The following is a 17,117-nucleotide window of genomic DNA, read 5'->3' as shown; positions in this document are numbered from 1 at the left end:
AATGAACAATTTAGCAAATTTTATGTTTATAAAATCATTAAAAAATTTTTAACTAAATTTTGAATATAATATATTTTAAATACAAGATACAATTATTAAAAAACATCTATAGATGTTATTGTCTTGAGAAAAGCAATAAAAATATCTTTTAAGCAATATATATTCTTATTGATCATATAACATTATATAAACGAAATGGTAATGTTTTCAAACAAGTGAAATTTGTATTTAGTTATAGCGTCACTCAGAATCGTAATTTGCAAGTTATATTTGAAATCGAAAAATATATAAATTGTAAAAAGTTGTATTAAAATTTAGAATTTGATATGTATATATATTTCAATGTATATAAGTCGCATACAAAGTTATCATATTACATATGTAATGAAATTATTAAATAACGAATAAAATATACGAATTATTAATACATACTTAATAATATTGATAATAAGATTGAATTCATTACATTGATTAAAATGGAATTCTATTATTGATAATTAGATTCATAATTTTGAAATTAGACTTCGATATTCCAAAATTAAAATTTTGAAAAATTAAGTATGAAAAATAGAGATATTTAAAGTTTTAATTATTAAATAATCTTATAAATATAATTTTTATAAAAGAAAGAAATAGATAATTTTTTATTGCATAAAAATAATTTATTATTTATAGGATAACATAAATTTATTATTCATGTGAATATTTTAATATTTTGAATAATATATTTTATTGTTAGAATTGTTAAGAATGGTAGAATCAAATAGAAGAAATCCTGAAGTGAAAATTGTCTTGCATATAAATTACTTATCTATAAAAAAATTTATAAAATTTTTATAAATTTATTATCATTTTGTCTGTCACACAATGTTAAACAACTTTAATATTATATTTCTTTGTCGACTTTTCAATTTCCATATTCATACATAAATTTTACTTCAAGGATGATAAAATTTTATTCAATATTAATTCGGTTTCTTTTGCTAACTTTATCGGCTTATGCGATTAAAATTTTTAATTTTTGATTTTTAATTTAATGAAATTAAAATTATTTATATTTTAAGAATAATATTCCTTCAAGATAGTTATTCAACTTTGTATAGAAATAAATTTTATTTAATTTTTATTTACAAATTATTTACAATTTATCAATTCTTATAATGGAACTTTTTATGAATTTCATTTTTTTCCATCACCTCGTAACCTATCAGTTTTTATCTATATTTTTATTTATCTATGCTGTTAATTCGTTGGTCAATTATAAGCACTTTACGTGATGCAGAATATTAATAAACATCTCAAAGAGATCTATCTTCTCAAACGTTTATAAAATAAATGTAACATGCAATACATTCTTTTTTAAATTTACGAATTTAAAGATCATTCAATCCTTTTTTTATAATTTTCGTGTCATTTCCTTCCAACATTATCGATTTAATATAATAATATAGAATTAGATTATAATCAAAATATAAAATATAAAATAAATATATCTATTTTTGTATATTACAATGTTATGTATGCTTTCGTATCAAAAATTTTGTAAATAAACATCTATAGATCATTTAAAGATTAAATTATTTCTTTTTTTTAAATAAGATAATATATTTCTTATATATTGTTAAAAATATCATTTTAGAAAATATTTAATCATTTTATGTAATTAGATTTCCATATTTCTTATATATTTCTGAATTTTTTAGAATTAAAAAAAATTCAGAACTAAGTAAAGATGGAAGTTTTTATTGAAGTTATTAAGTATATAAAAAATAAAAATATAAGATATCTTTACAATTAATTGAAAAAAACAATAATTCAAAATCTAAAAAAAATAGTTACAATAAATAAATATAGAAACAAATGCTAAGTAAGTTTTCATAAGTGAAATTTTATAAAGGTCGAAATTTTGATAAAAAATTTTTTATTTTATTATTTTATTTAATTTTAATTATAAAAAGTATTGTTTTACACTTATCTTTTGTATATTTAGCTTTTTAAGAGTCAGCAACTTCAAAAAAAGATACAAAAAATATAATATATAGAGATATAAATTTATATGTGTAATTAAATTTGCATTAGATGAAATAAGATGAAAATAGAGTGATACTGTTCTGTCTTCGATATCACAATCTATTTCCGTCTCATTTCATCTAATGTAAACTTGCTTATAATTTAATTTAAGTCCTAAACAACATTTTTATATATCAATTTTTATTGACTTTTAAAAATGTCTTAAGAATATATTACCTATTTATACTCTATCTTTAACATATAAAAATTGATTACAATAAATTCTATCAAAATTTTTAATTAATATATTAGATAAAAAAAAAATTAATTAGATATTGGATTCTGGAGTCTTGAGCGCATAAATTTTACAAATCAAATATAGACCAAGAAAGCAAATAGTAGAAGAAAGATAGAAATAAAATAAAAATTCTAATCAATTAGTATCATCTCTAGAGCGCTGTAGATAAATATAATGGAAAAAGAGCAAAAAATAGAATGAAGATATTGTAAGAATTAACCATTTGTGCCATCTCTTGAGTTTTAAACACATTTTCAAAAATAAGATAAGATAATAGAATTGAGAATGTTCAATATCATCTCACAACTGTTTTTAAAAAAATATTTCTGACATTCAATAAATGGAGTTTTTGAAGCAATGATACCAGATCAAAGAAATTTAATTTGTTATCGATAACAGTATGGTAACAAGTTTGAACATTTTTCAAAAAGATGGTGCTACTAATTAAATACTAAAAATTAAAATTGCGAATTCTTCCAAGTTATGCATATATGTATTCTTGATAATATCTGGCAATTTTTAGCTGAAATTGATATTCTCAGTTTGAGTTGGTCCAAATAATGATGATATTGCTTTTTTTGTTGATCCAAAATTTGACAATTATGTGAAGGATACTATATAATTTTTATTTTATTAATGAATAAAAAATTGATTTTAATTTTAAAATAATTCAATAGACAAATATAAAAATAAAAATGTATCTATAAAATAAACAAGTTAGAAATTATTTTATATATACGAATTGATATATTTACATACAATATTAAATATTACATATAGTAATAATATTTTAGATAAATTAAAAGAAAATTAATCATATATCAAGAAACAATTATTAATAAGATGATTACATGTAAGTAGTGATTATAAAATAATAATATAATCATGAAAATTTTATTTGTTTATTTTGAATCTTTCCAAAATTATTTTTGTAATAATTATTATAAAAATAATTTTTTCATTTTTTTATTTTTGTTTTAATTAACAAAGAAATTTATTGACCTTGGCCTAAGTAATGAAACAGAAATTATCATCGTGTCTTTATTGAAATATAAATCAATTATATTGATCGCTTGAATTAATGTTTCTGAAAGTTACTGTGTTCAAAATGATTTATATTTTAATATAATTAAAATTTTTTAATGATAGTACATAATATAAAAAAATACTGCTAATATTACACAGATCTCGATTTCTCTTATAAAGTGTGACGAAGGCCGAAACAGCTGTTCTGCTGTTGGATGGTTAATTTGACAGGGAAGTCGAAGGATAAAACGAATGTTTTATCTAGATTTAACCCTCTTAAATGATATCGCGAATATTCCGTGGCGAAAATGAAAATGTCGCAGTCAAGAGAAAACGGCAAATCGACACCCTGAAAATTTTTAACGACAAGTAAGGAAATTTTCGATTGTAACCTCTCTTCTTTAACCTTATTTGCATTAATTTATTTATTTATTTTCATATATTTTTTATACAAACATAAGATGCAGCATTTTATGGTTTGAAAGTTTGAAATATTTGAAAGAAAAAAAATTGTAATATATGGATTATTTAACATAAATCAAAGTCTTCATTTACATTCTACGCGTCCATCATATGAGAAACTGTCATTATTATGATATACATCTAATTTAATTTTTAGGGTTTCTCTTTTGACCTAAAAACAAATATTTTATAATTTTCTATATTATTCAATCAACTTTATTAAATCAACTTTGATATTATATAATTTTTTCATATTTGTTAAACTATTATGTGTTATAGTGTAGTAGAATTAAGAGAAGATGTGGAATATCAAGTACAATTCAATGCTAGGGAAAGGAGAATGGCTATTATGGTCTCTTTGTCACCGGAGTTTCCGTTGGAAAAACCAGTGCTCAGGGTCTCTCCACCCATAAACCATCCTTGGTGTAATGAACATAGTGAAATCACAAGCGCACCAGGATTACTTAATGTAAGATTTTTTATATTCATATAATTTATTTATTTAGAATCATAAAGATCATTTGGTTTTACATATCAGTTTACAGTGCACAGTGATCTTGGTCGTGTTGTTCAAGCTATCATTAGAGAATTTAGTAAAAATCCTCCACAACTGTTGGAAGACATTTCTCCTGGATCTGTGAAATCTCATAGAGGTATACATGTTTTTGAAATAAGTGCAATAATACAAAAGATATAATAGAAAATATTTATTGTTTTTTTTATATTATAAATTACAGATTCACAAGAAAGAAATTCTCCATCTTATTCCTTACAACAGTATCCAGAAATTCCACCAACATCATACAATTCTTATTATACTACTCAATATCCACAGTATTCATCTGCCAGTGCAAATACTTGTATTTATAATTACAATCATACGAATTCGAGTACCGCGTATGTGACGGACAGTCATACAAAATTCGGTTCTCCATCGCAACATTCAGCATATATTGCGTGTTCAAGAAGTGGTACAGATGCATCAGGTTATAATTCAAATCAATCTGGAACATATTTGAATTCGCATTACGTGAACGCGAATTATCATCAACAATCATTGCCGAATCAAACACAAACTAAGCTACGGCAGAGTGTAGTGTTTCCAGAATTAAATAATTTAACTAACGAGGAATTGAGACAATTAAATGAAGATAACGATAAATTAGATGAATTCCTGGATAAACATTCCGATTTAAAAGACATTAACACGGCTATCGATGATGCAATAGATTGGGTCCAAAAAACTGCCGGTAAGATAACTTCTGATAAAGCGTTATGATATTATTTTGTTCTTTCGGAAATTTATTTTTTCTCTCTATTTTTCAGAAGCTAATATAGCCAAAGAACCCGAGCTTAAAGAATTGCAGTCTGACGTAGCAAATAAAATTCAGATCGTTACTGCACTAAAAGCTAGATATGATCAACTAATACAACGATACAACAAATTATCTGAAGCATTTATTCCAGATCACATAAAAGAATGTTTGAGAAAAGCGGCAGATGAAAGTCACGAGGAAAGTGAACGAATTGCTGAGAATTTTTTAAATAGGAAAATAGATGTTGAACGTTTTCTCAGCACTTATATCGAATGTAGGAAGTTGGGTCAAGCAAGAAGAACTAAAGAGGAAAAATTAGCACACCAGTTAAATGAATTGAAACGAGCGGGTTATTAAAATCATGTATAATCTTATCTTTTTCTATGAATTGAACAAACTGTAAATAATGCCTAGTTCAATTAAACTGTGAATTTGAATAGCATTCGTGTTTATCAAATATCTATGCGGTAAAAATACTCGCTGGCAGAGAACATTTTTATAACGTATTATTACGTTGCAGTTTACATCATTGCTTGTTATACATTAAAATTAATTAGATTGTGTGGCATTCTGGATGAAAAATTTAAGTTATATAATATGTGTGAATTAATTGAAATTATCTATGGCAAGAAATTAATTAAATATATGTATAAAAAAAAATATTAAAAACCAAAGGCGCTGGTTCAAGCCGATAAACGACTATATATAATTTGAATTAATTTAAAATGTACTTATTTTTTCATACAGAAAGTGTTTTTTAAATGAATTTAAGTATATTGCTATTGCGTTGTGACATATTAAAATTGCATTAATATCTCTCTGACAAGGAACTTTTTTTTACTATGTAAATAAATGTGCGAAAATATGATTAAATCAATTTTTCAAAGTTTGCTATTTAGTGATGTTAATCTGATTACTTATCCTACGAATGTTCCTAATTGTAACATATTAATAATTAATAATTGTATAGATACGCGAAGTCTGAAATGAGAAAATGTTTTTTTTTTAAACAGTGTGGCGTGTGTAATTTTTTAGGATATGTTCATAATTATTATCTAAAAGCACAGCTAAATTCTGGTAAAAAGAAACAAGCTTTGCGTTGAATGATACAAATTAAAATGTAAATATATTTGTGTAGAAATCGTAAGTTGTAAATAATATAAAAAACAAGTTTTTAATAATAATAAAATAAAAAGGGACGTAAAAATATGACCTGATTTACTAGTGATTGTTATGTGGTATTTTCAAAATGATAAATACAAATGCAAGTTAACATTTTATTTCTATACAAACACTTACGATTACTAACTGTTTCACACTTATATTTTTTCTATATTAAAAAAATAACATCGATATAAGAATCTTATTTTTTCGAAATACATATTTCGTTCACGTTGGCAGTTTAAGTTTTCACCAGGATTGGGCTTTATCGAAGTAAATTTTTATTTAAATAAAATTTTATTTTATTTTTTATTTATTATACGTTACTTTATTTTAAATAATATTATTTTAATAATAATGTATTTTAAAATTAAATTATTTCTTTATTTGTTATTTTATTTGATATCTGATAGATATTTGTTATTTGATTTTATGATGAAAATATAAAAATATTTTTTTTGCTATGAATGCTTTTTTTATGCGAAATTTCTATTCCTCAAAATCATTTTCTTTTTATCTAAATTCTACTTATATTTTTTTCTATTATTATTTAAAATAACAAATCATTTAAAAATAATTTATTTCTCAAATAAGATTTTACAATTTATTTGCAAACATTTTTATTTAAAATGCATTTTATTATATTTTTTATTTTATTTAAATTATATTATAAGTATTTGTTCTTTTTATTTTAAATAAAAAATGCCCAATCCTTATATTAGTTCTCAACTAATATAATTTCTCATAGATTTTATTTATATGAGAACACAGTTGAATATTTTTGTACAGTTTTTTTCTTTCTTTTTTTATTATCTATAAGAATGCCCTATGATTCGACATACTGATTAAGGATCAACAAATGAAATCATAATGTATCGAGTACCACTAGTAACTCGAAGACCTTCGTGATAATGAGTCAGTCGTCCAGGATGCATCAACATCCAGCCTGGTTTTGTATCCGTAACGGAACAGTTATAACGGATAAATCGACAACCTCCACCTTCATAGTCCACTCCCACTCTATTTAAAGCGATATTGATAGTATAAGTTGAACTATCATGATGTGGCTTCAATGACGGTTGCTCATCTGGTCGATATCTTACAACGAAATTCATGAGGGCACGAGGTGGCTGGAAATTTAAGTTATCTATATATATAATAATATTAATTTTTCATTAACTAATACATTACAAAACAGTACAGAATAATTTTTTTTTAATTTTTGATATTCAATTATAAAATATTCTGTAACTGTTTTAACTAATGTTTAATATTTATATATATATAAGCAATCTAATGTAATTTTATAAAAATCTACAATGGACCCAAATACGAAGCCTATCACCAGAAAATGATGCAATCAATTTGTGGAACAGTGTTTTATAATCTGAAATTTGTGCAACGGTGCAATTATTTACGGATGAAAATATCCAATAATCTATGCCCATTTCATAATCCTGTTTTTAATAACAATCTTACACTAGTACTGTAGCCTATAAAGACCTGCTCTTGCAAAGGGCTGACATATTGGTCAAGAAAATTTAACCAAGATTCATGGAGACCGACTTGTTTCATATGAATATCTCGTGTCGGTACAGCTTCGTATCCACCTTCGATACGTGGGTCCTAGAAATAATTGATATGCATTAAAAGATAAATATCTTACATCATGATAATATCCGGTGAACACGAGTTCCTGAAGAGGTCTAACGTACTCCTTTAAAAAATATAGCCATTGTGGCTCATTTTTTATTTGATTCATATGAATATCACGGGTTGGTACATTTTCATAACCACCCGTTAATCTCGGATCCTGTTAAAAAAATTACTTTATTATTTTGACTAGTAATAAAATAAATATTTACCCTGTGAATTATAAATAATATCTGAAAAATGTAATTATTCTATTATATATAGTATATATGAAATATATCATAATTGTATATTATAAATAATAGTATAAGATTATAAAGATTCATAAATTATCATACATGATTTGATCCATCTGACCATTTTCCGAAATTTTCCATAACATCTATCAATTCTTTCGTAAACCTTTCGTTCACTATGGGGAACCAATACACATCTGGGCAAGGCTATAGTAAGAATTCAATCGAATTAAATAATGAAATGATTCACAAAGTTATTAAATATTCAAAATTTATGTAAAATTAATGCCTTTACCTGCAATGGAGTTTGATTCGAGTTAAAATTTTCCGAATAATTTTCGTGGATGTATCTTCTTTCCCAATCCAATTTATTGTCAATAATTTGATATAAATCTGGATGGGTCATTGTGATATCGTAACTGTCTGGATTAACCAAATGTCCAAAATCAAGTCTATTACTGACATACATGAAGATGGATCGTTCTCTGTTAGCATAAGCAAAAGCCATATCCGTATCCAAATCGCCTTCTGAATAGGATGGCCGAGTTTCTTTGTTGCTTATTAGCGTTGAATTAATTAAGTAACAATTACTAATAAATGGTACATTCCACAATCCTCTGAAATATCATAATCAACATCATTTTATTATTAAGTTTTTTAATTTAATTAATTTAATTTTAATTAATTTTTTAAAAAAGAACTACAATAATTATTGGTGATAAATAAAGAATTATTGATTTCGAATAAACTAACAATATATAATAATAATTGATTTAACAAATAAAAAGCACATGAGTATCTGATCGGTTTGTTATTCTCAGGATCTCAAGGCCAATGAAGCAAACGCAAAGTCATAGGAGGGATCAGTACATTTGTTTGTTAGTCCCGCGAGACAATATTTCGTAAGGCAATCATTGTGATGTCGTGATTGGCCAATGAATACACTGGCAATGGGTTATGCATAATTATCCAATTGAGATTCATAACTCTGTCACCAATGACGACATGCCCATCGGGCATAGTTCATTCATATTTTAGGCTGTAGGGACAGGCGAAGCCCAAACATTCGGCTTAACCACTTGTCAAAAGTAGAGTTTCCGAGTAGTCGGTAAGCACTTGAACATTGTGTCTCTTTTATCAGCAACAATTGCTTTTCTAGTGAAGTTCAATTGTTATAGCAAAGCAACTATTTCTATCTCATAACTATAAACGTATAATGATTTGCAAAAGTTAATATTAAAACAAGTGTTACAATTCCAAGTTAGAGTTGCTTAAAAACTAAGATACGCTTAAGCGTATCCCCCATACCTCCTAAAGTGTATGTACACTGTTTAGAAAAAATTTTTCAAACAGATTGAGCATCTTTGTAATCGTAGAACAAATGAAGAGATATCAATTTTTGTGCCTGTTCTTTTTTATCGCATTGTTAGTAAACACAGACGCAGCAAAAGGTGGTGGAGGTAGAGGAGGTGGCAGACGCAGTGGCGGAAGAGTTTACAAGTCTCGGATGCCTATTCTGATTCCTCACAGAAATCCTGCCAGTGCTAATTACTACGAAAATAAAGACGTATGTCAAAAGATATTTGTTAATGATAGAGATATGGATATTACGATTGTTTACTTTTAGGGGGCGAGAATAGTGAAAGCTTCACACTTTGAACTGGATTACATGTTAGGGAGGAAGATTACATTTTTCTGCATGGCCACTGGATTTCCAAGACCTGAGATCACCTGGTTGAAAGATGGAATTGAATTGTATCATCATAAATTTTTCCAGGTATTTTTATTAGAGACAGGAATTTTTGTATAAGTGAAATTTAGAAAATTGCAATGTTTATGTATATGCATACTTTATAGGTGCATGAATGGCCTGTTGGAAATGACACATTAAAATCAAAGATGGAAATTGATCCTGCTACGCAAAAAGATGCAGGGTATTATGAATGTCAAGCGGATAATCAGTATGCGGTTGATCGTCGTGGCTTTAGAACGGATTATGTTATGATTTCTTATTAAACAAAAAAAGTACTTCTTTTATAATTGCAACACTATGTCAAACAATATAATTTATTAACTTAATAGAACAAGTTTTAGTTATAGATACTAAATTTGTTTTTTAAAAATTTTTTTAAATATTTTCTTCCTCTCACTCATATAGTATTTTTATAGTATTAGATTGAAAATTTTTATAATATTAAAAACGTTTCATTTAAAAAAAAAAAATAATAATAATAAAAGAAAAGATACGACATATTTCGTTATTTTCCTTAATGCATTAATGCTATCAATTGTTAAATATTTCAACGCATTAAAGCACATTTGGAAATTTAAAGTTCCCCCAGCTCTTATTCATTAAATCACAATTGACTCTTATAAGGGTGGTAAGTATATCTATAGTACAAACTATAAAGTATATTGAAAACAGTATCACAAATTTATATAATAAATTATCATTCCGTTCATGAATTAAATATGATATAAAATTATTGCAATAACTTTCTTATATTTTTCATTTTTTTTTTTTTTTATACGACTCATGTTTGTTAGCCAGTATCATGTGGAATTTATCAATCGATTTAGAATTCAATGATGACCGAGTTGCAATAGGTGTTGAAGAAATGACCAGTATATGTATATATAATACATGTAGTTTAGCAGTATCTGCCTATACATCTGTAATAGATAGGAGAGAACACTAGGGGAGCAATGAGTAGGTGACTGTTAGTTACATCGGAGTTCTGTGTCAAACGTTGTCTGTACTCGGTGAATATCTGCGACATATTATAATAAACTTCTCTATTTTTTTTAATTTAAGCATCGACTTGGCTATCCATTTTTGGTTACTTTTCTCAAACTATCATGCCACGTTCTACAATGATATTATTTTTGTTAATCGTACTACTGCTAAATAGTCAGGAAATTCTTGGACGAAGAGGACGAGGTAGAGGAAAAACCAGATCGCGTGTCCAAATAGGATTACCTATCACTGGAAAATATCGTGATCCAGAAAGTGATCAATATTATAACAATCATAATGTACGTATTTATAGATTTGTAGATAAAATATACTCATACTTTAATTACTTCATTGTTTTTCAAAAATATTTAATTAGGGTGCAAAAATATTGTTGGCATCACACTTTGATTTGGAGTACGTTTTAGGACACAAAATTGTTTTCCTTTGCGTCGCACGTGGAAACCCACGACCACATATCACATGGTTCAAGGATGGTGCTGAGATTTATACTCATCTTTATTTGCATGTTAGTATAGAAAATCTTAATTACGATAATCAAATAACGATTGAAACTATATAACGATAAAAATGTATTATATAAAGGTGCATGAATGGCAAGTTGGAGAAGATAAAGTAAAATCAAAATTGGAAATAGATCCTGCAACTCAAATGGATGCTGGAGTTTACGAATGTACAGCTGATAACATGTACAGTATCGATCGAAGATCCTTCAAGACTGACTTTTCTATTGCTTTTGATTAAGTTTAAATTTTCTAAAGTAGTTTGATATAATTATAGATAAAGTCTAAAATTACTACCTTTAAGATACTGTTTAAAATAATTAGTCATAAAAAAACAAGAAATAATTCTCGAAATGTATATAGTTTCAAGTTTCTAATTCTCGAAATGTATACGTATATACATTTTGAATTAGATAATAAATATAATTTACTATAATTAAAGAAACAGATTATAATATTTTTACCTGCGTTCATTTTTCACGATATCCATATAATCGAAACTTCGAGCATAGAATCCATCGTCCATTATAGCACCCCAAAAATTACTCCACATTTTATATGGTCTAACCAATAATGGTGCGATTATTTCTCGTTGCTGTTCTACTAGAAGTTTCAAAGTATATTTGTTATCTAAATGAGAAACAGAATCAATAGAGAAATATCCAGAACATTCTTTTAATAAGCAATAATCCCTAAAAAAATAATATTTATCTTAAAATATAAAAAAGTTTAATATAAAATAATTTACTTAAATACGTTTCTAATACATACATAGCCAAATTTCTTGCACCAACTTCATTCATAGCATCGTTCACAGAAACTAGTTTGCTAGTATTATATTCATATCCAAAATTTTTCATAAAACTATTGACTACATCTTGATGATATTCCACATTGTTATGGACAAATAAATGTAGTTTCGATTTTGGATAATCTTGCTGATATATTGTAGTTAAAAATTCGTTCAAGAAAGGAGTTGGTCGTTCGATAAATATAGCGATTAATATAATCGGATATGATTTTGGTATCGTTTTATTTAATTCTATCGTTCCTTCCCAGCACATTATACATCCTTCTTCAGGACTCCATGCATTGGCCAAATAATTTCCCAAAGAATTCAATGATTCTTTGCTATAACCATTTCCATGAAGTATTAATGGTTCTGTGTTATAAACAGTGTTCAAAAGGGAAGCCTTTCCACCCTCAAATTTTAATTTTACATCACCTGTACAAAAATAAATTTATAAACTTCATTATCTTTATTCTATTTTCTTTATTTACTTACCTACAGCAAGATAAAGATTTTGAAATATTACAGATTTGTGATCCAATTTAATTTTATGATGTTCCCTTAATTTTTCATCAAGATATGCCAGAGTATAAAATAATTGATCATCATCTTTGTTTTTTATCGGTGCATATGTTAAAATCGCATAGATATCTGAAGCGTATCCCATAAAACCTCCAGAATTTAAAAAACGTTTTCCTCGTGTTACAGGAGGATATTTAGAAGCTAATGATCTATCCGGCCAACAGGCTCCTTCTGCAGAGAATAAAACTCTAGCGTTCATGTTCTTGAACTTATCGATTATTTCGGTTAAATCGCTTAAAAATATTACATCGTAACTGAAACATATAGACTATTATTAAAATATGAATTAAAAATGAAATAGATTAAAAATCAATATGCTAAAAACCTGTCGGTAAATATAATTATCCTCTCATCATCATTTTGATACTCTTCAAGAGCTTTCTTTAAAAGATTAACTTTATATCCTCCTCCTACACTGGTTTTTACATGATCACCGCCTAGCCAGGGTGTTCCCATACCAAGAACTCTTAAGTTATCGCGAAATCCATAAACATCGATTGATCTAAGATATCTTTTATAGCCATCAGTTTCTTTCGTAGCGACAGTGAATATGAGCACATCTGCAATTTAAATGATATTTATAATATTTTTAATATAAATGAAAAAAAAAACTGATACAATAAACAGTTATCTCATAATTTCAGGAAATTTAAATTTAAACCACAATAATAACTCGTTAGTATAAATAATTCAAATCTATAACAATCACTTCTTCGCAAAAATGTTGAATAGAGATTTTCAGAACATGTAATTTTAAAAAATATAAAATATTTAAACATATAATAATTCTAAATTACAACAATTAATCAATAAATAATAAATAAATTTTTAAAGTTCAATAAATTTTTTACTTGAACAAATTTCGTAAAATTAAGAAAAATTTTTTCGTTTCTTCTTTTTATAGCATTCTTAACTCTCTTAGAAGTCAAAGAGTTTATCTATTTCTGGAGAAATAATATCAACATATGAACTCAGTTCATTGAACGAGTAGCAACTAAACGATTCTTATAAGCGCTACATTTTCTACGTGACATCATGATTCGAATATAATATAGCTTGCATCGCATTAAAAGTCACGTCATCTCTCAAGAAAACTACTAGTTTCGTAAAATGAATTTCATCAATTATTAAAAAGATTACAATACAAAAAAATTATAAAATCTAATATTTCCAAATTACGTACAATTATATGAAATAAAGAAAAAATTAATTTTATTTCTATTAAAAAAAAAGAATTTATTTCATTTTTATATATTTATTTAATTATAATTAAATTATTGATAAGCAAATATGACATTGGTAATATATAGATATGCGTAATATTTTTTTTATTTCTAAAATTGTTAAAGAGATTTCTGATATAATATTTTGTTGAAAATATTAATTAATTGTATTATTTTTTGATAAGTTAATTTAAAAAAAATAATTAAAAAAAAATACATGAAAAGAAAAAATAATAATAACGAGAAAAGATTCAAAAAAAAAAGATATCTTCACAATGTTATATGCCCATATACCGGAAATAGAAGATAACAATATCATGCATGATCTAATTTACTTAAAAAAAAAACAATTAAACGTTTCTTTTATTTCAATACATTGTAAATATGTAAAATAATAAATTAAAATAAAATTGTAATTGTAAAATATATTTCTTTAATTATAATTAATTTTTATAATTATTTTAAATATATATATATAATTAATTTTTAAAATATTATTTGAAAGTTTTTTGCTAGTTTTTTACTACAGTTATATCATTGTAAGAAGTGTCAAGTTGCTCTATAAAGATTCAAGGATGCATATTATTATATACTTGATATGGTTTGTCTTTCTTTAATGTTTCAATTATATATTTCTCTAACCATATTAATCAAATATATAAATATAAATATCTATAAGTAAATATGTATTAATTAATTATATATTAATTCTTTAAAAAATTTATACTATAATGGTTTTCATTATTTCTTAATATTAATAAATATTTATTAGTACTTTTATAATGTTTATATATTTTATAAATAATTTTTAATAATTTCTTTTATTCTTTTTGTAATATTAATTCAATAAAAATAATATATCGGCAAGAAAATAAATAATTTTCTTTTTTAAAGAAACTTACGTCACGGATAGAAACATTGCAATCTCGTACATAAATGAATAAAAAAAGTTAAATTGTCTTTAGTTCACACTCACTTGATAAATAAAATAAATGAAATCTAGATTTCACCAATGTAAAAAATAAATTATTTTAAAATAACCGATTAAAAAACTCAAGTTATAAGATCTTATGCTATTTTTAGGGTCAATGTACCAAAAACTTTCCTTTCCAAAAGATTATAAAAGAAACAATAAATATGATTATTATAAGATTTCATCTTTGTAAAACTTAACATTTGTACCACGAACATAATTTTTCAAAAATTTTTGAGTTAAATAAAATAAAACAGTATTTAGAAAAATGGATTAATTATTTTACTATTTTAAATATTGTAAAATTTAAAAAATATTTTTTTCTGACACATATCATGATTAATTTTGTGATTTAATTTAAATGATTTTTTCATATAAAATTAATACTGAAAATATTATGTAATTTAAAAAAATAATAAAAATAATAAATAATAAAATAAACTAAAAAAATTTTTTACTTGTATTTTCCCTGTTTGTATTTTCTATCGAACTGATTGATCATACAATATAATAAAACTTAATAATTAAAAATAATAAAATAAACATTAACAATTGTTTCAATTTATCTTCTCTCTATATTAAAAATTAATTTAAACGAATTTTTCATAAACATTAACTTAATTATAAAACATTCCTTAGATAAATATTCCTTTTTTAATCATAAAGTTAAGAGAGCTACAATGAAACTATTACCGTCTTTGTCTATTGATGGCAGAGTCTCGCTAACCACGTGGTAGGCTAGAAACAGACTCCAAAAAAGATAGTATCCAACGTTCTTTGCACGCATTTTAGACTGAAAAGTACCGCGAATGCACAGAAGAACGTATCAAATACACTGTTCTGACTAAGACTACTTCCGAAGGACAGAAAGCAAGTTCGTAACTACTCCCACACTTTTTGAACGAAAGTTACTACCTTTGACAACTACGTTCGGCACTTGTCTTTCATTTACTATTTTGAATAAATATAAAATGATTTTTGTGGGCATTTTCGATTAATGATAAACCAATAATAATTTAAATATGAATAACTACTCTGTGTTTTATTTAATTTAATAAAGTTGAAAATGATAAAAACCACAGTATCGAATTTTAGTATATGTTGTGTCACTCCTATTTTATTATAGATTTAGTATAAAAAATTGATTTTATTATACCTTTAAAATATTTGAAATATTAGACAAAAGATAGCAATATTTTATATATTTATAATTACGAAACACTACAAATACTTCATGTATGCAATACGTATAAAATAATTATCGACTAAATAAATGTGCACTGTCGATAATATTTTGAAGATGTCACTTTACAATGTACCAACTTAATAAAATTCTAAATTCTAAAGTTGGTAATTCTTTATGAATTATTTGAATATATCAAAAATAATTTGTCTCATAACTTTTTAAACTTAAACAAATAAAATATAAAAAAAAATATATTATATGAATAATTTTACAATTATTTTCTAGTATATTATAATATTACTTACCTTTTATATTGCTATCACAAAAGTTTTTCGTTTTATAACGTTTAATAATAATTTGTTTAAATATATTCGTTATATCTTCATTACATGCTTCACTTTCATTACCATCTCGAAATGAACTGAAATAAAATTCTTTGGCTAATACATCAACACTTATATAACTTAATATTAATACATTAAGTAATATAATATTTCTTCTTTTGTATATCATGATTCTGATACATAAGTTTATAATCGATAAAATGTAAATTTTTTTATATTAAATTTAATTTTGTATTAAATAAAAATTAATTTTGTTCAAATTTTTTATATGTATTAAAAAAAATTAAAAGAATTATTAAATAAATATTTTTTTACGATACATTATATGTTTTTTCAAAATTTATTTTCCTTTTCCTAACAACAAAAATAAAATATAAATTGATTATATATACACAGATCTAATTCTGATCAATAATTCAATAGAACTAAATCGATTTAAATAAATCGAATCATTTATAGGTGAAATGAAATTCGAAAGCGCGACGGATTACACTTTTTATAAGAACTGATATACCGTAACCGCGTACTTTTTTCCTTCTTTCCATTTCCTATAACTGTAAAACATATTTTGTATGAGAAAAACAAGTAAAGAATTTTAA

General features: G+C 24.8%; 4 protein-coding genes across 11 annotated transcripts; 3 read left to right on the top strand and 1 right to left on the bottom strand.

The window, feature by feature from the left end:
- Positions 1 to 2,848: 2,848 nt before the first annotated feature.
- Vsp37A (Vacuolar protein sorting 37A) lies at positions 2,849 to 6,737 on the top strand. Its single transcript, XM_086906136.1, has 7 exons — positions 2,849 to 3,024; positions 3,103 to 3,161; positions 3,494 to 3,703; positions 4,076 to 4,265; positions 4,335 to 4,449; positions 4,534 to 5,046; positions 5,123 to 6,737. Exons 3-7 carry the CDS (start codon positions 3,615 to 3,617, stop codon positions 5,467 to 5,469), a joined length of 1,254 nt encoding a protein of 417 aa, XP_086762262.1. The 5' UTR covers positions 2,849 to 3,024; positions 3,103 to 3,161; positions 3,494 to 3,614; the 3' UTR covers positions 5,470 to 6,737.
- Positions 6,376 to 17,098, bottom strand: Plod (procollagen lysyl hydroxylase). 6 transcript variants are annotated; one of them, XM_031916772.2, is made up of 10 exons: positions 17,046 to 17,098; positions 16,480 to 16,595; positions 13,118 to 13,352; positions 12,706 to 13,046; positions 12,192 to 12,645; positions 11,885 to 12,112; positions 8,458 to 8,779; positions 8,265 to 8,369; positions 7,940 to 8,086; positions 6,376 to 7,403 (listed from the first exon to the last, which is right to left on the bottom strand). In XM_031916772.2, exons 1-10 carry the CDS (start codon positions 17,081 to 17,083, stop codon positions 7,119 to 7,121), a joined length of 2,271 nt encoding a protein of 756 aa, XP_031772632.2. In that variant the 5' UTR covers positions 17,084 to 17,098; the 3' UTR covers positions 6,376 to 7,118. The 6 variants fall into 6 exon arrangements, 5 of the variants coding, with proteins under 5 accessions (XP_031772632.2, XP_086762259.1, XP_012342743.2 ...); XM_086906133.1 differs by lacking the exon at positions 7,940 to 8,086 and adding an exon at positions 7,753 to 7,899; XR_015291574.1 differs by having other exon boundaries at positions 7,261 to 7,403; positions 7,753 to 8,086.
- Positions 9,145 to 10,415, top strand: LOC100870504 (immunoglobulin domain-containing protein oig-4). 3 transcript variants are annotated; one of them, XM_012487291.3, is made up of 4 exons: positions 9,145 to 9,270; positions 9,593 to 9,729; positions 9,790 to 9,939; positions 10,020 to 10,415. In XM_012487291.3, the coding sequence occupies exons 2-4, from the start codon at positions 9,670 to 9,672 to the stop codon at positions 10,176 to 10,178; spliced, it is 369 nt and encodes a 122-aa protein (XP_012342745.1). In that variant the 5' UTR covers positions 9,145 to 9,270; positions 9,593 to 9,669; the 3' UTR covers positions 10,179 to 10,415. The 3 variants fall into 3 exon arrangements, with proteins under 3 accessions (XP_012342745.1, XP_086762267.1, XP_003694076.1); XM_086906141.1 differs by having other exon boundaries at positions 9,147 to 9,270; positions 9,602 to 9,729; XM_003694028.4 differs by lacking the exon at positions 9,145 to 9,270 and having other exon boundaries at positions 9,402 to 9,729.
- Positions 10,510 to 11,865, top strand: LOC100870739 (immunoglobulin domain-containing protein oig-4). The gene is made up of 3 exons (XM_003694030.4): positions 10,510 to 11,198; positions 11,276 to 11,425; positions 11,503 to 11,865. The coding sequence occupies exons 1-3, from the start codon at positions 11,022 to 11,024 to the stop codon at positions 11,659 to 11,661; spliced, it is 486 nt and encodes a 161-aa protein (XP_003694078.1). The 5' UTR covers positions 10,510 to 11,021; the 3' UTR covers positions 11,662 to 11,865.
- Positions 17,099 to 17,117: the final 19 nt, after the last annotated feature.

Source organism: Apis florea, unplaced genomic scaffold (genome assembly GCF_048593485.1).
Source record: "Apis florea isolate Af1SG1 unplaced genomic scaffold, ASM4859348v1 contig_2492_pilon, whole genome shotgun sequence".
Classification (NCBI taxonomy): Eukaryota; Metazoa; Arthropoda; class Insecta; order Hymenoptera; family Apidae; genus Apis; species Apis florea.
This window is presented reverse-complemented; position numbering and strand designations above follow the sequence as displayed.

Coding starts and splice junctions, on each gene's coding strand:
- Vsp37A (XM_086906136.1), top strand. CDS start 3,615: ATGATATCGCGAATATTCCGTGGCGAAAATGAAAATGTCGCAGTCAAG. Junction 4,266..4,334: donor GCGCACCAGGATTACTTAAT/GTAAGATTTTTT, acceptor TTTACATATCAG/TTTACAGTGCACAGTGATCT. Junction 5,047..5,122: donor TTGGGTCCAAAAAACTGCCG/GTAAGATAACTT, acceptor TCTATTTTTCAG/AAGCTAATATAGCCAAAGAA.
- LOC100870504 (XM_003694028.4), top strand. CDS start 9,544: ATGAAGAGATATCAATTTTTGTGCCTGTTCTTTTTTATCGCATTGTTA. Junction 9,730..9,789: donor ATTACTACGAAAATAAAGAC/GTATGTCAAAAG, acceptor GTTTACTTTTAG/GGGGCGAGAATAGTGAAAGC. Junction 9,940..10,019: donor ATCATCATAAATTTTTCCAG/GTATTTTTATTA, acceptor CATACTTTATAG/GTGCATGAATGGCCTGTTGG.
- LOC100870739 (XM_003694030.4), top strand. CDS start 11,022: ATGCCACGTTCTACAATGATATTATTTTTGTTAATCGTACTACTGCTA. Junction 11,199..11,275: donor AATATTATAACAATCATAAT/GTACGTATTTAT, acceptor ATATTTAATTAG/GGTGCAAAAATATTGTTGGC. Junction 11,426..11,502: donor ATACTCATCTTTATTTGCAT/GTTAGTATAGAA, acceptor TATTATATAAAG/GTGCATGAATGGCAAGTTGG.
- Plod (XM_031916772.2), bottom strand. CDS start 17,083: ATGTTTTACAGTTATAGGAAATGGAAAGAAGGAAAAAA. Junction 16,596..17,045: donor AAATGGAAAGAAGGAAAAAA/GTACGCGGTTAC, acceptor ATTTTATTTCAG/TTCATTTCGAGATGGTAATG. Junction 12,646..12,705: donor AAATCTTTATCTTGCTGTAG/GTAAGTAAATAA, acceptor ATTTTTGTACAG/GTGATGTAAAATTAAAATTT.